This window comes from Phocoena sinus, chromosome 9 (genome assembly GCF_008692025.1).
Source record: "Phocoena sinus isolate mPhoSin1 chromosome 9, mPhoSin1.pri, whole genome shotgun sequence".
NCBI lineage: Eukaryota > Metazoa > Chordata > Mammalia > Artiodactyla > Phocoenidae > Phocoena > Phocoena sinus.
The window spans coordinates 1622612-1647703 of NC_045771.1; the positions used below are offsets into that span (position 1 = coordinate 1622612).

Here is a 25092-nt window from a genome sequence, read left to right on the forward strand (position 1 = left end):
CCCAGGAGGACAGTCTCACACTCTGCTAGCAGTTGGGTGTCCATGAAAAACCCAGCTGGATTACCCAACAGAAAGTCTTGTCAGGTGCCACCCATGCAATCTTAGAGTTTCAAATGATCATTTTTAGTGCTTCCTTCTTAAATATGAACAGATGACTAAGCCTTATCATACTTAAGAGAAAAAGCTCTCATGGGAAAGTAGGGGCCAAAACAAACAAACAATAAAGAACACTAAGGGGAGACGGAATATGCACAGGATAAGCAAAAAGTAAAATCTATCATCAGTATCCTGGGAGAGACTGAGATTGCATCCATGAGAAGGGCCAGGATTCCATTAAAAATGGAATAGCTAGTGAACAGAAAGGGCCTCTTGAAATTTAGAAATGATAATGTATCTAAAAGATTGGAAGTTAAAGAAAATAGGTCAACAGTGACAACCATAGGGAAGAGTTAAGAATAGTAGAGGACCATTTCAGGAGATCTAACATCCAACTAATAGAATTCCAAGTGGGGAGAGGAGAGAAAACAGGATGGAGGAAATGACAACATCAAGAAAATTTCTCAGCTCTAAAGAACAAGAACTTGGAGATTGAAAGTGCTCACTCAGTGCCCAACATGGAACATGAGAGTGACTCACCGACACTGGGACAAAGGCCGACACGTTCTCTCAGGGAGAATGAGAAGCAGTTCACACTCAGGCCCAGGAGGAAGAAGAGCTTCAGACTTCTCAGAGCTGACACTGGAAGCTGGGGGGCGGTGGAGCAGTGACTTCACGATTCTGAAGGGTAATTAATTTTGAACTAACTAATAAAGAATAATAAACTCGTAAACACTAAATAAAAAGGTTCCCCTGCTATTTCTTGATTTTCCAGCATTAAGTTAACTATTACCTGACAGCTATGGAAGATGAGGGTTTAAGTCCCTGTAAACCACACACCTTTTCATTCCTCATTTATAGTTTTTAAATATAAAAAAAAATTTATATTTAACCAAATTTTCATATTCAGACTTGTATAGTTTCAAAAAAATTGCCTCCCATTCACCTTTTCTTTGTAAGCTTCTGGAGGAAATAAAGACATTTGGGAGGAAGGTTTAGCTTCGAACTAGTAGTAAATGCATAAAAAACTAAGCAAATGTAAAAATAGATTAATTCTGGGGGTGGGAAGAAGAATGTTATGGAAGAAAGGAAAGCTAATCATAGTTTATTACATGGGTAAGCGGCAGAATTTATATTGTAATAATGTAGGCATTGAATATTGCTGTAACCAAAATTACCAATACAATGATATATGAAAGGGGGGGATGAATGTAAAGAAAAGCGTTAAAGACACTGAGGGTCATGATGCAATGATAAAAGGTGTGATTCATAAGGAACACGTTACAGTCTTAGAGGAGCCCCCAAATCTTATCAAATACAAACGCATAATGAAAAAATTCTTAAAAACTGAGAAAAAACTATTCAGTCAAAGTACAGTTGTAGTGGGGGATTTAAATTTGTCCATTTCAGAATTTAGCAGATAAAATAGAAAGAGTATGGACATATACAAACCAGTGAAGAATCAAGCAGAAAATATGAATAAGGTGTACATGTTAAAGTAACGATGGGAAAATATTTTTTACCCATCATATTGGCAAAAATTCAAGAGTTACAACATCCACTGCTGGGGAAGAGATTGGAAAACACAGATCTTCCTTGACTTACGATGGGTTGCGTCCTGGTAAACCCATTATAAGTTGAAAATATCTAACCTACCAAACACAGCTTAGCCTGGCCCCCCTTAAGTGGGTGCTCAGAGCACTTACGTTAGCCTACAGTTGGGCAAAATCATCTGACATCAAGCATATTTTATAATAAAATGTTCATAGAAATGTAAATTATTATAATAACTTATTACAATATATCACAGTATTTGGGGGGAAGTAACTTTTAAATATCTCTTAAAACTCTAAATGCTCATATCCTTTGACTCGGCAGTCTGAATTTTGAGACTCTGTCCTACAAAAATAATAGAACCAGAAAGTACTGGATGTTCATAGAAAAATGTTTGTAGTGGCAAAAAATTGAGGAAAAGCTGAATATTCATAAATGGAATAATTCTGAATAAAACTGAAGGACATCCATATTCTGGAATTATTATTCAGCTGTTAAGAAGTTGAGACTGTCATTGTGGACATATCATTAACTAGGAAAGCAAGTGGTGAAATAATGTCTGATTTGACCCATTCTTATAAAATACATAGTAAAAATCATGAGTGTGATTTGTATGTATGTTATGAGTATGTACATGAAGGTGAATAAAACCTCATCCAAGCTTTTGACAGTTGTTGCGTTAGGGAGGTGGGATGAAGAGGAGGAGATCTTGATTTTCTTTCACTTTTTATAATAAGCACATGATGCTTTTGTAATTAATGAAAAATTAATAATAGATCAAGTAAGAATTTTACCAGAGTCAAAAATTTTCTAGGAAACATGTAGTGTTTAATCAGCAAGAACTTGGAAGTTTTAAGGAGTAAAGAAATGGATGTACTTTTCTGTGAGTCACAGCAGCCCTTGTTTTCATTACTAGTGATCCGGATTTGCAGTGTGTTTTTTTGTATTTTCATTAACTGTGAGGGCTGCCTGTTCTGGGGTTCTGTTGTTATGTTTCTGAAATGTTTTTGCTTTTGATAGGACTGTCTTCATCAGTGGAACACAATATAACGGAGTTGGAACAAGAACTTGACAATGTAAAGACTCTTAAGACAAAATTAGGTATTGTACATTTTTTTCCTTGACTTATGTATTGGTCTTGGTTTCTTTTTTTTTTTTTTTTTTTTTTTTTTTGGTCTTGGTTTCTTATTAAAGACTTTACTGTAGTCTGGAATATTTTTTAAAATTGTGAAATCTCTATGTTACAAGCTCTCAGTCTGTCCAAAGCCGTTAATAAAGAATGTCTTTTAGTTTGGAGAGAGGATGAGCACGTATTTATTCACTTTATGTTGTTGTTGTTTTGTATGTGTACAAAATGACTTTTCAAAGATGATGATGTTCCAAAATACCACTCCACTATCTTTTCACTTGTATTATTTCTGATAAGTAATCTTCTGTTATTCTTATCTTTTAATGTCTTATTTCTTTGTATTTATCCTTCTTGAGATCTGTGGCACTTCATGAGTGTGTGGCTTAATGTCTTTCATCCACTTGGGAAATTGTTGGCCATCATCTCATCAAATATTGCATCTGCTCATCCTCTTTTATTTCCTCAGACTCCAGTTATACATATGCTAGACCTTTTTACTCTTAAATCTTTTTCTTTATTTTCCCTCCTTTTTTTTTTTTTTTTTTTTTGGAAAATAAGTAAACTACTTTATTTGCAGAAATCATAATCAGTTATTTAAAAATCCCTTTGGAATCTACAGAAAAAGCTAGAATGACTTCAATTTCCATCATTATGGTAGCTCTCTGACATCTTCATACACATTTCTTTTTAAAAAATTAAGTTTGATCCATCTTTTCCAGTTGTTCATGACGTAAGGATTGGTGTGTTACAAAGTAGACCTTTGTCACTAGAAACAGAGATTTGCTTCCAGCCTTTAGGAAACTGGAAGTGTTTGCCTTTAGGATGTGGGATTAGAGGGGATTCTTAACTCATGTTACCTGATATTTCCAGATCTCTATCAGTGTGTAAATCTATCATTATAATAATATGTAAATTTTAAAAAGAAATACAAACATTACTGTATTTTCAGAGTAAGCTGTATATCCACAATATGTTTCATCAATAATTGAAACGTCTTTACATTGCTAAAATTTGAGCATCACAGGATTGAGCTGTTTAATGTAGCAAACTGATTTTAAAATTCTGATTTTTATAGTGTGTGGAGGAAAATTAAAAATAATTTATGTTTTTAGGAAAAGATAATTTATGTAAGAATAATACGTACTGTTTGTATTAGTAGGGAATGAAAATGTGAATCTGGGGAGAAGTTTTGGAAATTACTGAAACTTTTATTATATTTTGTTTTTCCTTCTAATAGAGAGGCGCAAAAAGGCTTCAGCATGGGAAAGAAACTTGGTGTATCCTGCTGTTATGGTTCTCCTTCTTATTGAGACAGTAAGAATTTATTTGCCTAGTTAAATAAAGCAGATTATTTTTTATTTACTTTAGCATTTGTGTATGGCAACTCCCTCAGCTAAATGGTTTCAGGTAAACTGGTTTTCTATCAACAGGATTAAAATCTGTCTACGCTTTTATTTGTAAAAACTCAATAGAGCAAAAAATGAAATTAATGGTAATTTTGAAAAGTCCTCACGATTATCTATTTCCTCATAGAAGCAGGAAATTCATTCTTTTGTTTCAGTTGAAAATTAAGAAGAGACAAGGTGTTGCAGATACCCTGATCAAACGCTGTGATAAGATCTGAAAATTATATTATTAAATTAGTTCTGATAACATTTTAACCATTTTTTAAATATGTGGAGTTGTGGGTTCCAATTGGTAAAATCGGTTAATAAGTGGATCTATATTAATAGCTTTTTTCTTAAGCTTTGAGATTATAGTACTTTGCAGAATTTTTACGAATTTATTCTGGAGTTTTTATAGTCTCATTACTTCAGGTTTATATGTAGAGTTTTGGTCTTGACTGCTTTTCCTCTATTCTGAAGCATACATTTGGTTGGTTACTTAGATTTTAATGTTATGTGTATTGACAAAATTGAAATTCAGAACTGATGGCTTACTTTTTGTGTTGTAGTCCATTTCGGTCCTCTTGGTGGCTTGTAATATTCTTTGCCTGTTGGTTGATGAAACAGCAATGCCAAAGGGAACAAGGGTAAAGTAAAATGCTTTAAAATGTCTTTCTTTTGCAAAAGTATTCTGTGTGTATAAACTGAGTGTTTCAAATAAATAAATGAAAACATTCACCTTTCTGCATATATATACTTCAAGTTGTATGAATTTCTTTATGCAGTGAGCTTTCATAAACAGTGTTCCTAAACTATGTTTTTTGTTTCTGATTTCTTATTTTGGATTGTCTGGCTTTTTATCAAGTATCAGAGTTTCCTTTTACACTTTGTATCAGAGTTTATCTTTGTTTTACTGAAATTCGTATTTGTGATCCTTTAAGAAAATGTATATTTTGTGAAATAGTGAAATATAAAGAGTTTATTACATGGATTCGTTGCGTTTGCAAAGGATCCAAATATGTGGTTTTAAGGACTCATGCCTCAAAGGAGTCATTTTATGAACTTGAGTCAAAATGTTCAGTTGCTGGAGGAGAGTCAGATATACATCTTTTCATGAATTAACTTAATTATTTCTCTTGTTTAAAAATTCATGATTTTATTAAGTTCCGTCAATTAGTCTATTTAAATATATTCTCCATATGGAAGGTAGTTTCCGCTAAATATTCGTATATGGCATACTTTTTCTAGGTGTCTCTATAAACTTTTGGATACTTAAAGTAGCATTTAAGTTTTGACATTTTATTACACTTTTCGAAGTTAGCACCTTTGCCATCTCCCATAGAGATGACTTCAAAACTCTTCCAGACTTTTCATGCTTTGGGGGAGGGAAAAATTTTTCCTTAACCCTTTCTAGGATCTTCTGGCTGGTCTAAGAATTAGATTTACATGAGACAGATTAACAGGAGAAAACAGAATTTAATTACGTGTATGTGGGAACCCGGTAAGAATAATGAGACCCCAGGACAGGTTGGGCAATTGAGGCTTACATTCCATCTAAGAGAAGGAGAAGCGGGTAGGAGCTTGGGACTTCAGGCGGGAGGAAGGCAATTCACACAGAGATGGAAAGCAGATGTTTGGTAAACAGAGGGGACCCAGAGAGGCCTTTGGTTTCCAGGTCTTGCGGGTTCCGTCTACCACACTCAGCCAATATACTCTTTGTAGCTGTCTCCGGTGATAGTGCTCTGCCTGGACCAGGCCCTTCATCTGAATTCTGAATTCTTTTAGGCAGTTAAGGGGTGAGGTGGGGGTGGTGCTAAAAAGAAAGACTTACGAGTCTTCTGATCCTAAAATGATCCTTATGCCAGAGAGACACCTTTTGGGGTGCAGATTTTGCTTCCCTACATGCCGCTTCTCTCTCTGAACCACACGATACACCTTTTCTCTCATAGAAAAAAGCCAATGTTTATCTTAACTCCTTTCCTTCAGTCAAAGATGAAGATACCCTCTTCTTTCAGAAGCTAATTCTTTCAGCAATATTCTCAGTTTAGCTCCCTGCCCCCAGCCTTTTCAGGACCTTGTGCCATCTCTCACTGCCATGGCCTCTCCACCACTGCGAGCCTGCCAGCTTGCTTCAGGTCTGTCATTCCACTAACAAAAAACAGCAGTGAGCAGTCCTGCTCCATCCACAGCCTTGTCGTTGTCTTTTGTTTAGACCGAAATCCATTGATCAAGCAAAAGTCAACTACTGTGTTGACTTCTATCCATTTTTTTTTTTTTTTTTTTTGTGGTACGCAGGCGTCTCACTGCTGTGGCCTCTCCTGTTGCGGAGCACAGGCTCCGGATGCTCAGGCTCAGCGGCCACGGCTCATGGGCCCTGCCGCTCTGCGGCATGTGGGATCTTCCCGGACCGGGGCACGAACCCGTGTCCCTGCATCGGCAGGCGGACTCTCAACCACTGCGCCACCAGGGAAGCCCTCTATCCATTTTTTAACCCATTTTCTTATACCACATACTAGATGAGGCCCAAGCCCTGTGGTACATTTTTGTACCATTCCTTTCGTGCATAGTACAGAAGGACTTATATGTGGTATGCTCTTTTTATGATTGTGTAAATAAATCAGATCATCTTAATCTTGCCTGTAGGCCTTCTCTTGAGACAGAGAATATTTCCAAAGTATTTTCCATCCCAGTTAATAAGCTTTCTGTTAGCATTATTCATTTTTTCTTCAAAAGATTGACAAAAGTTCATAAATTCTTTGTCCATTACCTTATTTATATATGAAATTTCCGTGGTATTCTGACTTCTTCATGCCTATATTAGATTATGTAAATAATATGTGATATTATTTATTGGTTTATTTTATTATTAAGCTGACTTTATATTCTTAATTATCCTGGTATATCTGTTAGATGTAATTGAAGCTGATAGCAAAGTAGTAGTTTGTATTCAGAGAGTTTCTTTAATTAGTAAGCTTTGAAAACATTGTTCCTACTTCAGTAAGAAATGAGGTTTTGCCTGTCTGGCCTCGTTAATAAATATTACTTTTTCTACTTGTTTTGTTAAGTTCTAGATAAAGATAGGTTTTGAGAATAGGTATGATGTTTAGGGAAAAATTTATAGCATTGCATTTGGAAAATCTGTGTTAATTAAATCCCTGAATTCCCAAGGAAGATTTAGGGAAAGGAAACTTTCAAGAGTAGTAACAGGATATGTGCATTCACTTTCTTTCTTTGCTTACCTTCCTTTTGACATATTTTAATTGTATAGTTTTTATATGTTACCTCAGTGTTCAATTATTTGTTCTATTCTTATTATACTACTTTTTAAAAATTTCTTCCAAGAATATTTAGGATTTAACAATAAGCATAATCATATCATTTTGATAAGTAACTTAAATTACATTTGAGATAAATCAGAAATGTTTTGAGCTTGTAAAAGTGTTAACACGTGGTTGAATTAGTTGATGAATTCAGTCTCGTCACATTTTATTTTCCTTTGAACGTCTAGATGTTACGCCAGGGTATTAAACATTCCTAATTTCAACTGTCCTATATTTATGAGACAACAATTTTAGGGAAACCAAATATAATAGTGTCATTGAATTCTGAAAAGTGTTTTTTTTTCCCCCCAGGGGCCTGGAATAGGAAATGCTTCTCTTTCTGCTTTTGGTTTTGTGGGAGCTGCACTTGAAATCATTTTGATATTGTATCCTTTCTTTAACTGAACTTCTGTCTGTTAACAAGTTTTCTGTCTAGTTTTCTGGGACAGTGGTAATTTACTAAGACACTCTCCTGGAGGAAAAAACAAGTCAGTCTTCCTCAAGCACTCCAAGTGGCATTTTGTTTTGTTTTTCCTTTCGGCCTTAAGACATTTTGGAGACAATTGAGAACTTAAGGAAACAATTCTTTGGAGAGTTTTTCCTTGATTCTCACAGCTATCTTATGGTGTCCTCTGTTGTTGGTTTCTATAGCCTCCGATTTTTTGGAAACTTTATTCCCAAGAAGGATGACACAACGATGACAAAGGTAAGGTAAAGTCTTAGGTGACTGTGCCTCCCTTTTGCCTTCCAAGACAGACTGTTTTATTTAGTAATCGCAGTGAATGGTTCATTTGCGGTTCTAGGTATTTGTTTGTAAGTTGCGTAAACACACGCACTGGAAGATTTTCAAAATGCTGAATGAGTGGGAAAAGGATGTGCTCTGTTTAATTTGGATGGCATCCATTCACTTGTAAATGCATAGAACCGCAGAGCTTGTTAACTAGCTATAGACGGCTCCTGAAAGGACTCTTTTTCCTACAAAGAAAACGTATTGCTAATGAGTAACTTTGATTGTGCTGACTGTACTTCAGGGAACTTGTTTGAAATCTGAAGAACTTAGTTGCTACAAGTAGTAGAGACAAAGTATTTCAAATTTGAATAATTAAAGCAAGACGGAAGAGTTCTATTCAGAAACATTTTGTAGTCTGAGGCTAATTTGACTTTCTACAATATGTCATTGGCTTTGGAATAACAAAGGCTGTTATCTTATATAGTGACTGCATTTGTAAAATATTCCCACAGGCTGACAATGAAGAATAGCGAGAGCTGCTGGCTTCTTTTCTTTTTTATTATATATTCCATATTTTCAGCTTATTCTAAAGGGGAGAAGTTATTTTTATATATCTTTATCTAAAATGCTATGGCTTCTTGAGATACTTAGCATCTAGTTTAAGTAATCATAAGTACTAAGTAGTATTTTCAGCATCTCTTACTTAATATGAAAGAATAAGTATAGGATACAGTGAAAATTACTAGAATTTAGGTGTTTTGGATTTCTAGCTTTTTGGTATTAAATCTTATAATAGTTAAACATATTAGAAGTAGATATCTCTCTTGAGCAGTAGTCTTGGCTTTAAAAGTAGAGTCAGAAGTATTAAAAATATTAATTAATACTTGTTAGGCAAACCTTTTTGAAATCATCAACCTCAGTCAATAATGTAAAATGCGTTATCTGAGGTGTGAAGTAATTTGTGTTCTGTAACTTTATATTTGTGTCAGGTACTGTAAATATCTTCTAGAACTCACAGATAGAACTTTAAGTGTTTGTAGAAAAGTTTCTCTTCTCTTTATTTTCTATATTGAATTGTATCATTCAGAAGTTAGCAAAGAACAGTAGGTAACTGAAATGTCCAGTAACTTGCCAGAATGTGAATGGATTTTATTTATCCGTATACTGTGTAACTGCCCTATATTCTTTCTGATTTCTCATATCAGATCATTGGGAATTGTGTGTCAATCTTGGTCTTGAGCTCCGCACTGCCTGTTATGTCAAGAACACTGGGTAAGTTTAAATGAGAACTTTTCATTTAAAGTCAGCACCTTTTTAAGTATCAAACTTCTTGCTAAAGTTGTAGTTTCTAAACTGTTTTTCAAAGAGATCACTCTTTGAAATATATTATTCCCTCCCACGTTATTTTATGCCTTTACTTCTGTAATTCATTTATATACAGAACTGTACCAAAATAAGTACTTTTATCAAATAAAGACCACTTATTGTCTCAAGTACTTAGAAATAGTCCTTGTCCAAACAATAGACTTTATTTTTTTCATTGACTAATTAAGCTTTGGAGTCCTCTAGTGAGGAAACTGTGATTTAAAAAAAAAAAAACCAATATTTAATGTCTAGAAGATACTAACCTAATTTTTTCCTACGCGAAATGTTTTTAAAAATGTGTAATTTAGTATGTGGTTTAAAAAATTGAGAATGTGTAACACTTATTTTAAGCTGCTTTATGTCCAGCTTTATGTCCAGACTTGAAAGCAGTAAGATCTAGGAGAGCACACACTGATTTAAAGGACATCCTTTAGCTCTTCAGCTTTTTACTGGCTTGTCATTTATATAGTTTTCTTAATTTTTCAATTCACAGAGAATTTTGGTCATCATTTAAAAGTAAAATATTTCCACCTTGTCATTGAAATAGTTGAATAAATCTTCCTTCGTTTGGTGTTCTTATCTTTTATAAAGCACTGTTGCAGACTTTATCCTCAGTTCTTGGCTAAATATTATTTCAGACAAAAATTTCCACTAGGCAGTTTTGTTCCGTTTTCTAGACTTAGATTTTGACTTGAGTGTTCACAGATGATTAGAAAAATCCCATTATTCAACCTTAGCAACATGCTTATGACAAAGATTGCAAGTAACTTTGAATTGCTTTTGTTTTAGCGCTTATGTGGCCTCCATTATTTATTCAAGGCCCACAGCTGTCGGGGATGCAGGCTGTGCCAGGAAGGGTATAAGCTTTGCGGTCATCTTCATAATGCTTACAGAGAAGTTCATGTTTTAATACAAGTGGAATCTAAATGTAAATGTAGAAGGGACTGCCGTTCCACAGACTAATACAAAGCTCATTTACTTAGAGGTCTTATTTCTTTTGTGTTTGCATTACAGGACTTGTTATCATTTTGACATCTGCTTATAGTGTGCTAATCTTGAAAATGCCATAAATATACACTTTAGTAACTTGATTTGTAGCTAACTGTGATCGTTTGTATTATGGCAGTCCAACAAATAATTTCTGTGATATTATAGCCAACCTACCATTTTATCATTTATGAAATTCACTGTGCTCTGTTAAGATTAATTGTTAATAGTAATATATAGATTTTATGGAAGAAAATTACATGCTGAGTACAGTTTTAATACAAAGAAAACAAATTAATGGCAAAATGTGCTTTTTGAAGATCAACAAATTAAATTCCTGAGTAGTTTGCCATAGAGATAAATAAAAAGAAGAAAAAGAGAGATGGAACAATTAAAATGCAGCTAACAAATGCCTGGACCCAGCTGTCCAAACAGGATTAATGGAGTGCATTAGGGTACAGTGAGTCATGTGGTGCTTTGCAAAATATCAACACGCACTGCACTACATGTTATGCCCAGTGGCACTGAATAGATGAAAAGAAATAAATACGTTAAACAGATTCATAGAGGCTTTTCACAGTATTAAAAAAGCAAATTTCTAGACTAAAAGAAAAAGCTTTATTTTAGTATTATGGGAAATGCAAACTAGAGAGTTACTTTGTAATGCCTCTATTAACCCTTTAGAATTGAGTCTTTGATTTTAAGAAGATAAAATATAGAGAATTGTCATGAATATTATCCTAGTGTATAACGGGATTTTGATTTACTAGCTGAAAAGCTTATAAGACTAGAATAGAGGATGTATTTAGCAACCAAATTCCAAGCTGTGAAATTTTTCACTCTTTCTCATTGCCTCTCACAAGGAAGTCCTGACCCTTAGGATGCTCTCATTTGCTCCTGTGAATTCAGCCAGCGTTCTCAGTTAAATGAGAAATGAAGGAGCAAGGAAAATTATAATTTATCTGTATAAGTGCAGTTTTTCTCTTATTTTAGTAATTTTTAGTGATGATTATAACTTTAATTGTAAATTGCAAGTGTATTGAATCCTGTATAAAATAATTTGGTGATATTTTTGCTTCAAAAATGAAAATGTTTTTTAAAAAATTTAATTTGCCAACTGCTGTTGCTGCATCATTGGTATAAACTATAGCTTTAGACTTGAATACCTGGTGTGATATGACAGATTTATTACAGAATTCCTCTGAAATAGCTTCTTATATTTAAATATGGAAGATTTTATACTAATTAAAAAATTACCACTAAGTAGATTTTACAAGCATATTACTTGCCACTAAGAATTAGGTTGTGAGGAGCATCTTGGCTATGTATTTGTAGCCAAATATAATTAATATCGATGATAGTTGTGTTGTCCATTGGAAACACAAAGAATCTGTGCGTTACACTTTTTATTTGAAATCTTTAAGACCTTTTAAAACTGATGCCATGTCAGTGGATATGCTTTCCAAAACGTTGCTTTGCTGCCTGTTTAGTGTTCAGTTTTGAAAAATCCAACATTTGGGGGGATATGATGTCCTTATTTTTAGCAATCAATTTACTCTTTGGTATAATAGACTCTCAAGGTGATTAGAGGAGATGGTTCACAAAGTGAAAATGGAACAGGCTCAAACCTAATAAATTATCTATAGAGGCCCAGACTTTTCTATAACAAAATATTTTAAAGGCAGCAGTGAATTTTGTGAGAATAGATTTTGCGAGATTGCTGACATGTTCTTGGTTATGCTTAATCAAGAAACAACTGAGAGATTGACAGTTTTTACATTATTCTTTATTTGAAATCTCCTTTAACAGGAAAAATTTTCTCAGATGCAACCAATAGACTTCGTAATACTTTTACTAATTTCCATTTTGAAGTTATTTTTATAGTTAGTTGTATTTTCATCCTGAAATTCTTTCTGTAAATTATTCAAGGCCCAAAAGCAGATTTTTTTTTAATACACTTAAAACAAAAAACACTTAACCTTTCAAATCAGCTTGGATCTATTTTTAGTATTTCCATGTATTTCTCATCTGGGTCCCATATAGTCCATCATCTTGCAGGATTTAAAGTGGATTATTCTCTTTTGTTCCTTGAAGAAGGGACTATGTTTAAAAACTGATCCTTTGCGGGAGAGGTCTTTATTTGGGTTTGTAAATACACTAGTAATCTTTACCCTGAGCTTTCCCTCTCCAGTGTGAATCAGAAATAAATGATACTTAGACATGACAAATGTGAAATTGAAGTATAAATCTTAATATATATTCCTAATTATGGCTTTGATTTAAAAATAATTCTAAACCCTGTATTGAAAATTTCTCCACAAAAAAATTGTATATGACTTAATTATATTCTGTTACATTGCAGAGAGTAATAAATGAGTGGTAAAATTAACTTTTGATTGATTACTAATGTTCTTATACCTGACCAATAAATTTGTTTATCTAGTTAGGATTTTTAATTATAAAGAAAAAGTATTCTGTGTCAGATGTCTGGAAGAAGTCACAGAGTCACTAATGCTCACTCCCTCAACACCCTCGTTCCCAGTGTCCACTTGTCGTGTCCTTCTGTTGCTGTGCTTGTTTCAGAGCACATAGTCCTTCTTGCCTGAGGAAATGTCGTGTTGGCCACATATTCTAAATAACTTAGCCATCTGTTGACATACATTCAACTCCCTTAAGTTTTGATTTGTTATAAAATATTTTTCATATGAAATTAATTCCAGGTAGTATTATTTAGTTGGAGGGAGCCTTAAGATACAATTTTTTTAATGTTAACAATTAAAATGTTACAATTAAAACTAGAACGTAAACTACAGTAAGGGTCTTATTTACATTAAGAATCAAGACCCCCAACCTGGCTGAGAATAGTTAATAGTACACCTATACATGGCCAACTCTGAGACTGATTAACAGGTTATCTCCTTATTTATAGAAAATTTTATTTTTAAATTAATTTTTAAGTATGTACATGAATAACTTCTAATTATGAGGAATATTAAAAACAGAGAGGCTCAAATTCCTTGTGACCACCACTTTTTTATTTTTATTTATTTATTTTTTTAACATCTTTATTGGAGTATAATTGCTTTACAATGGTGTGTTAGTTTCTGCTGTATAACAAAGTGAATCAGCTATACGTATACATGTGTCCCCATATCCCCTCCCTCTTGCGTCTCCCTCCCACCCTCCCTATCCCACCCGTCCAGGTGGTCACAAAGCACCAAGCTGATCTCCCTGTGCTATGCGGCTGCTTCCCACTAGCTATCTGTTCTACGTTTGGTAGTGTATATATGTCAATGCCACTCTCTCACTTCGTCCCAGCTTACCCTTCCCGCTCCCCGTGTTGTTAAGTCCATTCTCTACGTCTGCATCTTTATTCCTGACCTGCCCCTAGGTTCGTGAGAACCATTTTTTTTTTTAGATTCCATATATATGTGTTAGCATACGGTATTTGTTTTTCTCTTTCTGACTTACTTCACTATGTACAACAGACTCTAGGTCCATCCACCTCACTACAAATAATTCAGTTTCATTTCCTTTTATGGCTGAGTAATATTTCATTGTATACATGTGGCACATCTTCTTTATCCATTCATCTGTCGAAGGACACTTAGGTTGCTTCCATGTCTTGGCTATTGTAAATAGTGCTGCAATGAACACTGTGGTACATGATTGTTTTTGAATTATGGTTTTCTCAGGGTATATGCCCAGTAGTGGGATTGCTGGGTCATATGGAAGTTCTATTTTTAATTTTTTAAGGAAGCTCCATACTGTTCTCCATAGTGGCTGTATCAATTTACATTCCCACCAGCAGTGCAAGAGGGTTCCCTTTTCTCCACACCCTCTCCAGCCTTTACTGTTTATAGATTTTTTGATGATGGCCATTCTGACTGGTGTGTGGTGATACCTCATTGTAGTTTTGATTTGCATTTCTCTAATGATTAGTGATGTTGAACATCCTTTCATGTGTTTGTTGGCAATCTGTATATCTTCTTTGGAGAAATGTCTAATTAGGTCTGCCCATTTTTGGATTGGGTTGTTTGTTTTTGTGATACTGAGCTGCATGAGCTGCTTGTATATTAGGAGATTAATCCTTTGTCAGTCACTTCATTTGCAAATATTCTCTCCCATTCTGAGGGTTGTCTTTTTGTCTTGTTTATGGTTTCCTTTGCTGTGCAAAAGCTTTGAAATTTCATTAGGTCCCATTTGTTTATTTTTGTTTTTATTTCCCTTACTCTACGAGGTGGGTCAAAAAGGATCTTGCTGTGATTTATGTCATAGAGTGTTCTGCTTATGTTTTCCTCTAGGAGTTTTATAGTGTCTGGCCTTACATTTAGGTCTTTAATCCATTTTGAGTTTATTTTTGTGTATGGTGTCAGAGAGTGTTCTGATTTCATTCATTCACATTGCTGTCCAGTTTTCCCAGCACCACTTCTTGAAGAGACTGTCTTTTCTCCATTGTATATTCTTGCCTCCTTTATCAAAGATAAGGTGACCATATGTGCGTGGGTTTATCTCTGGGCTTTCTATCCTGTTCCATTGTTCTATCTTTCTGCTTTTGTGCCAGTACCATACTGTCTTGATGACTGTAGCTTTGTAGTATAGTCTGAAGTCAGGGAGCCTGATTCCTCCAGCTACATTTTCCTTTCTCAAGATTGCTTTGGCTATTCAGGGTCTTTTGTGTTTCCATACAAATTGTGAAATTTTTTGTTCTACTTCTGTGAAAAATGCCAGTGGTAGTTTGATAGGGATTGCATTGAATCTGTAGATTGCTTTGGGTAGTATGGTTATTTTCACAATGTTGATTCCTCCAATTCAAGAACATGGTATATCTCTCCATCTGTTTGTATCATCTTTAATTTCTTTCTTCAGTGTCTTATAGTTTTCTGCATACAGGTCTTTTGCCTCCTTACGTAAGTTTATTCCTAGGTATTTTATTGTTTTTGTTGCAGTGGTAAATGGGAGTGTTTCCTCAATTTCTCTTTCAGATTTTTCATCATTTGTGTATAGGAGTGCAAGAGATTTCTGTGCATTACTTTTGTATCCTGCTACTTTACCAAATTCATTGATGAGCACTAGTAGTTTTCTGGTAGTATCTTTAGGATTCTCTATGTATAGTATCATGTCATCTGCAAACAGTGACAGTGTTAACTTCTTGTTTTCCAATTTGGATTCCTTTTATTTCTTTTACTTCTCTGATTGCTGTGGCTAAAACTTTCAAAACTATGTTGAATAATAGTGGTGAGAGTGGGTATCCTTGTCTTGTTCCTGATCTTAGAGGAAATGGTTTCAGTTTTTCATCATTAAGAACGATGTTGGCTGTGGATTTGTCACATATGGCCTTTATTATGTTGAGGTAAGTTCCCTCTATGCCTACTTCCTGGAGGGTTTTTATCATAAATGGGTGTTGAATTTTGTCGAAAGCTTTTTCTTCATCTATTGAGATGATCAGATGGTTTTTATCCTTCGATTTGTTAATATGGTGTATCACATTGATTGCTTTGTGTATATGGAAGAATCTTTGCATTCCTGGGATAAATCCCACTTGATCGTGGTGTATGATCCTTTTAATGTGCTGTTGGATTCTGTTTGCTAGTATTTTGTTGGGGATTTTTGCATCTGTGTTCATCAGTGATATTGGCCTGTAGTTTTCTTTTTTTTGTGACATCTTTGTCTGGTTTTGGTATCAGGGTGATGGTAGGTAGACTCGTAGAATGAGTTTGGGATTGTTCTTCCCTCTGCTGTATTTTGGCAGAGTTTGAGAAGGATAGGCATTAGCTCTTTTCTAAATGTTTGGTAGAATTCCCCTGTGAAGCCATCTGGTCCTGGGCTTTTGTTTGTTGGAAGATTTTTTTTTTTAAATAAATTATTCATTTACTTATTTTATTTTTGGCTGTCTTCGGTCTTCACTGCTGCACGCGGGCTTTCTCTGGTTGCGGCGAGCGGGAGCTACTCTTTGTTGCCATGCATGGGCTTCTCACTGCAGTGGCTTCTCTTCTTGCAGAGCATGGGCTCTACGCTCACAGGCTTCAGTAGTTGCAGCACGCAGCCTCAGTAGTTGTGGCTCGTGGGCTCTAGAGCAGAGGCTCAGTAGTTGTGCACGGGCTTAGTTGCTTCATTGCATGTGGGATCTTCCCAGACCAGGGCTCGAACCCATGGCCCCTGCCTTGGCAGGTGGATTCTTAATCACTGTGCCACCAGGGAAGTCCAGGGAAGGTTGGTTCAGTGGGTTGTGTGGGCTTACCGGTGGAGGGGACTGGTGCCTGTGTTCTGGTGGATGAGGCTGGATCTTGTCTTTCTGGTCGGCAGTACCGTGTCCGGTGCTGTGTTTTGGGGTGTCTGTGAACTTATTATGATTTTAGGCAGCCTCTCTGCTAATGGGTGGGGTTGTGTTCCTGTCTTGCTAGTTGTTTGGCCTGTGGTTTCCAGCACTCGAGTTTGCTAGTCGTTGAGTGGAGCTGGGTCTTAGCGTTGAGACAGAGATGTTTGGGAGAGCTGTCGCCGATTCATATTACGTGGGGCTGGGAGGTCTCTGGTGGTCCAGTGTCCTGAACTCGGCTCTCCAACCTCAGAGGTTCAGGCCTGACAGCCGGCCGGACAAGCAAGACCCTTTTGGGAAGTCTGAGGTCTTCTGCCAGCATTCAGTAGGTGTTCTGTAGGAGTTGTTCCACATGTAGATGTATTTTTGATGTATTTGTGGGTAGGAAGGTGATCTCCACGTCTTACTCCTCTGCCATCTTGAGGTCCTACTGACCACCACTTTTAATACCAATCCTCTCTTTAGAGTTTCCAGGAACCAATTTGATATGTCGCTTTTAAAATCTTTTTCTGTGTGTACACACACACATACTCACGCGCGTGCGCATGTGTGTACGCACGCACACGGTGCACTCTGTAGGAAATTTAAAACTCTCACCTGGGTATTACTTTGTTTCTGATGGGCGTTCTTGTTTCTTCTTTGACTCCTAACTTCGGTGAGCCATCCAATAGGAGTTAAAAGCGGAAAAGGTTTTGAACTCATTTCTTCTATCGGAATTCAGTCAGCTGAAAATGAATTTCAAACCAAGATACTTAATTATCTCTTCCTGCTCAGGTCACCAGTGACTTCCTGGTTGCCCAGTCGTGTAGATTTTGTTTTTATCTTAGTTGCTCAGTAGCACTTGCTGTTTGTAACCCTGCTTCACAGATGTCTTCTTTCTTAATATCTGGGCACCACCCCCCTTTTTTCTCCTTCTCCTTCTCTGGCTGTTCTTTAGCTGTCTCTTCTACTGCTTCTCCGCTTCACCCACACACTTGTCCCCAGATGCACACCTCTAACCCACCACCCACCCCTGAGCTAGGAGCAGATAACCCTGCCTCTGTACTCCACGTGTTGTCCTGCAGCCATCTCACATTGGTCATTTCCACAGTGTGACCCATACATGCGTGTACATGTGTGTGTGTCCGTGTGTCCCTCCTTCCTTCCCCCCATCCTTCCCTCGCTCCCTCCTCTCTCCTTTTCTCCCTTCCTCGTACTTCCATCCTCAGGCACTTTCTATTCAGTATGCCAAACCAGAAACTGGGGAGTTTGTTAGATGCCTCCACCTTCCTGTACCAATACCTAATGGCACTCCTCATTTTCATCGTGTTAATATTTCTCATATTCACCCCTGCCTTCCCATTTCCCTTATTAAAAAAAAAGTGCAAAGAATCAGACTTGTTTAGCATCAAAGCAGAGAGCTGAGTATATGATTTTATTTTAATATTTCATTGTGAGGGAATGTTCATGAAGTGGATTCTAAACAGGTGTTCTTTTCTTTAAGGAGGGTAGGGTAAGAAGTGAAACCAAAGCAAAAGAACCAGGGAAGTATTTAATTTTCCAAATGAGGACGTGATATTGAGCGATACTCTGGAAGCCCCATCTCAGGAGATTTTCTCCAGGAAGAGAGTAGGCAGTTACCATCCATTGGAGGTCTTAAACTTTCACTTGTTTTAAAATTAGCACTTCAAGTTTGTTCTTGGACGATGATTATAATTACCATTCATTTAATTTTAATTTGTATTAACATTCACATACGCTAGTTCATCTGGACTACTAAGTTAAATTGCTTCACGGTAGGACAAAATGAGTTTGTACCATGTAAATAGTCATGACTAAAATTGATGTGATATTTGCAAATGCACTTTTCCATTTCCGGGCCCATATTGGTTCACACTGTTCCCATGGTCTTCTCTCAACCTTTCTCTGCCTGTGCAAGTCCTTCCACTCTCTTAGGCCAGGTTGCATCCTCTGTTGCATGTGAAGGTGTACCAGATTCTTGTTTCAGCCTAGTGGTATACGTACCTATGTGGATTGACTTTCTCAAGGGACTTTACATTTCTTAAAGGGCAAGACCAAATTTTATGCATCTTTTTATCCCTCACAGTCCCTAGTTAATAAATATCTGTGATGTCATTGGATGCCACCATGTTGAATGTGGACTGTATTCTCAGAATAGATGAACCAGGATATTCTAGATGTCCTGCTTCCATCCTGGTTGCCTTTATTTCCATGTTCCAAGCTTTTTTTTTTTTTTTACCAAGTATGCTAGTTGTATTATTTTAAAAGACCCTTACGATAGTAGGCAAAGTATAGAAACAACCCAAGCATCCATGACAGATGAATGGATAAATAAATTGTGGTTCATACATACAGTGTCATATCATTCAGCTGTGAAAAGGGATGATGCCTAAGTGAAATAAGCCAGTCACAAAAAGACAAATACTGTATGATTCCACTTATATCAGGCACCTAGAGTCATCTAATTCATAGAAAGAGAAAGTGCAGTGGTGGGTGCCAGTGCCTGGGGGACAGGAAAATGGCGAATTGTTCTTTAATGAGAATAGAGTTTCAGTTTTGCAAGATGAAAAGAGTTCGGGACGTTAGTTGTACAACAGTGTGAAGGTACTTAACACTTCTGAGCTGCATACTTAAAAATGATTAAGGTGGTAAAGTTTATGTTATGCTCGTTTTACCAGAATTAAACAAAAAAAGAAAAAGGTATGAAGCACTGACACACGCTACAGCGTGGATGAACCTTGAAAACATTGTGCTGAGTGAAATAAGCCAGACCCAAAAGGTCACATAGTGTATGGCTCCACTTATATGAAGTGTCCAGAAGAGGAAGATTCATAGAGACAGAAAGTAGATTAGTGGTTGCCAGGGACTGGGGGCAGGGGTAGTGAGGAGAAACTGCTAATGGGCAGGGGCTTTCACTTTCAGCTCATGGAAATGGTTTGCAGTTAGATAGAGATGGTGCTTACACACATTGTGAATGCAGTAAATGCACTGCATTATTTACTTTAAAATAGTTAATTTTATGCAGTGTGAATTTCATCTCAATAAATTATATTTTTAAGAAAAGATCTTTACACAGTAGATAGTAAATATTGATATTTGTTCTCTTCCCTGTTTCCTTGACATGGTAATCTAATCCCAAGGGCTAAATTTTTATTTATTTATTTGTTTATTATTTTAGTATAGCTGGCATACAATATTATATTAGCTTCAGGTGTACAGCATAGTGATTTGATGTTTATATACATTATGAATTGATCCCCATGATAAGCCTGGTGACCATCTGTCATGATACAAAGTGATTGCAGTGTTATTGGCCATAGTCCCCATGCTGCATATTATGTCCCTGGTGCTTATTTCTTTTATAACTGGAGGTTTGTGCGTCTTAATCCCCTTTACCTACTTCACCCACCCTACCACTGCCCTCCCCTCAGCAACCACTGTTTGTTCTCTGTATCTGTGAGCCTATTTTCATATTGTTTTGTTTTGTTTTCTGGATTCCACATATAAGTGAGATCATATGGTATTTGTGTTTCTGTGTCTGACTTATTTCACTTAGCATGATACCCTCTAGATCCACCCATGTGTTGCAAATGGCAAGATTTCAGGTTTTTTTTATGGCTGACTAATATTCCATTGTATGTATGTGTATATATATATATACGTATATACACATACATATACATATATATATCACATGTTCTCTATCCATTCATCCATAGATGGACACTTAGGTTGCTTCCATATCTTGGCTACTGTAAACAATGCTGCAGTGAACATTGGGGTGCATGTGTCTTTTTGAATTTGTGTTTTGCTACTCTAGCGTCCCTTTCATTTCCGTTTGCATGGAATATCTTTTTCCATCTCTTTACCTTCAGCCTGTGTGTGCCTTTAGATCTGAAGTAAGTTTCTAGTAAGCAGCATATATTTGGGTCTTGTGTTTTTTCATTCAGCCACCGTATGTCTTTTGATTAGAGCATTTAGTTCATTTACATTTAAAATAATTATTGATAGGTATTTATTTATTACCATTTTGTTAATTGTTTTCTGGGTTTTTTGATAATTCTTCTTTTTTTGTTCTCTTCCCTTGTGATTTCATGACTTTATTTAGTGTTATGTTTGTATTCCCTTCTCTTTAGTTATTGTGTATCTTTCATAGGTTTTATGTTTGTGGATACTATGATGTTCCTATATAACAACCTGCTATGTATATAGCAGTCCATTTTAAGTTGACGGTTGCGTAAGTCTGAGTGCATTGTAAAAGCACTACATCCCACCCTCCCTCCCCATCACACTTTATGTTTTTTTTTTTTGCGGTACGCGGGCCCCTCACTGCCGTGGCCTCTCCCGTTGTGGAGCACAGGCTCCGGACATGCAGGCTCAGCAGCCATGGCTCACGGGCCCAGCCGCTCCGCGGCACGTGGGATCTTCCCGGACCGGGGCACGAACACGTGTCCCTTGCATCGGCAGGCGGACTCTCAACCACTGCGCCACCAGGGAAGCCCCACACTTTATGTTTCTGATGTCATATTTTACATCTTTTTATTTTGTATATCACTTAACTATTTATTTTAGATACAGATGATATTTACCAGTTTTGTCTTTTAACCTTCATGCTAGCTTTATAGGTCGTTGAGACACTACCTTTACTATATGTTTGCCTTTACCAGTGAGATTTTTTTTCTTTCATAATTTTCTTGTTTCTAGTTGTGACCTTTTCTTTTCCCTTTAATGAAGTCCCTTGTTAAGCCAGTTTAGTGGTAATGAACTAACTTTTTTAGCTTTTGCTTGCTTGGGGAATTATTTCTCCTTCAATTCTGAATGATAGTCTTATTGGTTACAGCAGCGGTTCCCAACCTTTTGGGCACCAGGGACCGGTTTTGTGGAAGACAATTTTTCCATGGATGGGGGAGGGGGGTGGGATGGTTCAGGTGGTAATGCGAGCGATGGGGAGCGGCAGATGAAGCTTCGCTCGCTCACCTGGCACTCACCTCCTGCTGTGCGGACGAGTTCCTCACAGGCTGAGGACCAGTACTAGTCCACGGCCTGGGGGTTGGGGACCCCTGGGGTGGAGTGTTCTTGGTTGTAAGTTTTTTCCTTTCAGTACTTTCAGTATATCATACCAGTCTCTTCTAGCCTGTAAAGTTCTTGCTGAAAAATCAGCTGAACTGTAGGGGTTCCCTTGTATGTAACTAGTTGTTTTTTCTCTTGCTGCTTTTAAGATTCTCTCTTTATCTTAAACTTTTGACATTTTAATAATAATGTGACTTGGTGTGAGTCTCTTTGTGTTCATCTTGTTTGGGATCTCTGGACCTGGATGTCTGTTTCCTTTGCCTGGTTAGGGAAGCTGTCAGGCTGATTTCTTCAAATAGATTGCCTGTCCCTTTCTCTCTCTCCTTTTTCTGGGACCCCTGTAATGCAAATGTTAGGATGCTTGATGTTGTCTCACGGGTCCCTTAAACTACCCTCATTTTTTTTAAGTCCTTTTTTCTTTTGGCTCTTCTGATTGATTTCTGCTACCTAGTATTCCAGTTTGCTGATCCTTTCTTCTGTATCCTCTCATCTCCTGTTGATTCCCTCTAGTGTATTTTTCATTTCAGTTATTATATTCTTCAATTCTGATTTTAAAAATATATATATATATCTTTTCTATTTCTTTTTTTAAATTCTCACTGAGTTCATCCTTTCTTCTCCCAAGTTTGGTGAGCATCTTTGTGTCTATTCATTTGAACTCTTTATCTGATAAATTGCATATCTCCGTTTCATTTAGTTCATTTTCTGGAGGTTTGTCTTGTTCTTTCATCCGGAAGGTATTGTCTCCTCGTTTTGCCTCTTTGTGTCTGTTTCTGTGTATTAGGCATATCAGCTGCATCTCCTGGTCTTGAAGGAATGGCTGTATGTAGGTGTCTTGTGGGGCCAAGTGGTGAATCCCACCCCCAGTCACCAGAGCCAGGTGCTTCAGGGACATCCCCTTGTGTGGGGTGCATGCACCTCCCTGCTGTGGCTGGGCCGTGATTGCTGAGGGGGCACTGGTGGGCGGGGTTGGCCCCCAGGCCAGCTGACTGCAACTGCTACGGGCACACTGGTGCCCCTTGGAGCAGGAGCTGCTTTGGAGGGGCGCCAGTGCTGGCTGAGGCCGCCTGCCAGGTGGGGTGGGGCAGGAGCCGCTTTGGAGGGGGTGGGCGGGTTGGGCAGGGCTGGTCCTCAGGGGAATTCCAGGATGGGCCGCATGGTGTTAGCTAGGTTCATGGACAGTGATAGAAATGGTGCCTACCAGTACCAGGCCATCCAGGTGGAAGGAGAGTAAAAGAAAGATGGCAGCACTTCTGTCCCTGGAGAAAGTTCCACCAGATCCCTGCTCCTCCACAGCCCCTAAAATTAGTCATGAGTCTCCTTGTATGACCCAGTTGCTTTTCAAGCTGCCTCTGCTGGAACTCAGAGCGAATGCATTGGTGCATGTGCCCTTCCTGAGTGGAGTCTTGGCTTACAGCAGCCCTCTGGCTCTCCTGGAGGTTAGCCTCTGCTGGTTTGCAAAGCCAGACGTTGTGAGGGCTCATCTTCCTGGTGTAGGTCCCCTGGGCGGGGGAGCCTGACATGGCGCCTGGACCCCTTGCTCCTCAGGGGCCACCTGTGCCGTCATGATATCCCTCCTGCTGTGGGTTGCTACACTGGGGGATGTGGGTTCTGACTAGACCAAGTCTCTGCGCATCCATCTCGAAGTGGCCTTTTCTTTATATCCTTAGTTGTTGAAAAATCTGTTCTGGTAGTCTTCAGATTGTTCTCAGAGATGGTTGTTCCTTATGTAGCTGTAGTTTTGGTCCTGAGGCCTAAATATTGTTAGGACTATGAGTCAGTCTTTGACTTATTTGTCTCCCTAGTGTTACGCACTTGATAAAGGAAGAGGGATCAGACAACAGGGGCCTTTATTGTGCTGATAGCATCCCAGGCGGGAGTGTCTCCTCCACCCTCCTCTCCACCCAAAGTTTAGTCATGATCTAAGGGTTAGTTCAGCACCTCTTTCTCTTACAGTGAAAATGTGATCCTGTCATTACCCTGCTCCCAGTGCTTTAAAGTCTTTTGCCATTAGAATAATTACCTGTTTCCATAAGGTGGCACAGAAGAACATTTATGCCTAACTCCGCCTGTATGTCCAACTTCATCTCTTGCCACTCCGAGCCTTACATTCTGAACCATCATGAATAAAAGGGGTGCTCTTCATTTGTGTTGGGATGGGAAGCAAACACTGCTGTGTACCCACTTTGTCTTTGAATATGTTACTTCGTCTGCCGTGAATAATTTTGTCATCACCTATTCTCTGGCATAACCTAACATGCCATCTAAGAGTCAGCTCACCATTAACTCCACAGGTAAAGTTTTCCTTGAATCTCTCCCCGTTTAAGCTCCCTCCTGTGTACTCCAAAATACTTTTCTCAGTCCTCCACATATCTGCCATGTCACTTGTCGCATTGTGTTATAACTGCTCACTTTTCTCTTCGCTCCATAACACTGTGAGCTCCTTAAAAGGGAAGTAATGGTCAAGTGTATCCAGTGTCTGCACATAGCATTTAGGACATGTGTGCAGTGGAGGAACTCGTGTGCTTTTCCATTTTTCACTTCACTTAACTGTACAAAGACTTTTAGTTGTGCCGAAAGTGTTTCATGTCACAAAAATCTTCTTAGGAAGACTCAATTTCATGAAGGGAATAAATGTTATACATACTTACTTGTAACTCTTACAGTACCTGTGTAGGGTCAAGAATATGAATAGAAACTCAAAAATACTTTAAAATTTAACTCATACCACAACAGCAAATACAGAATTTCTAATTGAATCTACTTGACACAGCCATACACTAATATGTTCATGCATGATATGGGGTATATAGTCTGAAGCCTGGTAAATGCATTTTAACAGCTTTATTGAGGTATAAGTGACATCTCGTAAACTGTACATATTTAAAGTGTATAATTTGGTAAGTTTTGACATGACTTGTGTAACTGTGAACCTGTTACTGCAGTCAAGATAGTGGATAAGTCTGTCACCCTCAAATGTTTCCTTTTGGCCCTGTATATTTCCTCCCTCACACCCGTCTCGGTCCCTCTCCCCCACAGCCCCGCCCCAGCAATATCCCCAGGCAACCACTGACCTTTTTATAACTATAAATTAGTTCACATTTCCTAGAATTTTTATAAATGAAATCATACACTATGTA

At 37.5% G+C, this 25092-nt stretch overlaps 1 protein-coding gene across 11 annotated transcripts in view; it reads left to right on the forward strand.

Annotated features, from left to right (window-relative positions):
* Positions 1-25092, forward strand: part of LMBR1 (limb development membrane protein 1) — a 179566-nt gene that overhangs the window by 99682 nt on the left and 54792 nt on the right. For 10 of the 11 annotated variants that reach the window (XR_004351439.1, XM_032643148.1, XM_032643149.1 and 7 more), the window contains 6 exons: positions 2671-2751; positions 4017-4093; positions 4734-4811; positions 7797-7870; positions 8100-8190; positions 9420-9486. Coding sequence is in view for 10 of the 11 variants with exons in the window: in XM_032643148.1 (XP_032499039.1) it covers positions 2671-2751; positions 4017-4093; positions 4734-4811; positions 7797-7870; positions 8100-8190; positions 9420-9486 (468 nt within the window). In the remaining variant the exon portion in view is untranslated. Of the gene's footprint in view, positions 1-2670; positions 2752-4016; positions 4094-4733; positions 4812-7796; positions 7871-8099; positions 8191-9419; positions 9487-10368; positions 19559-25092 lie in introns of those variants that run through there. The other variant, XM_032643150.1, reaches the window with a different exon arrangement.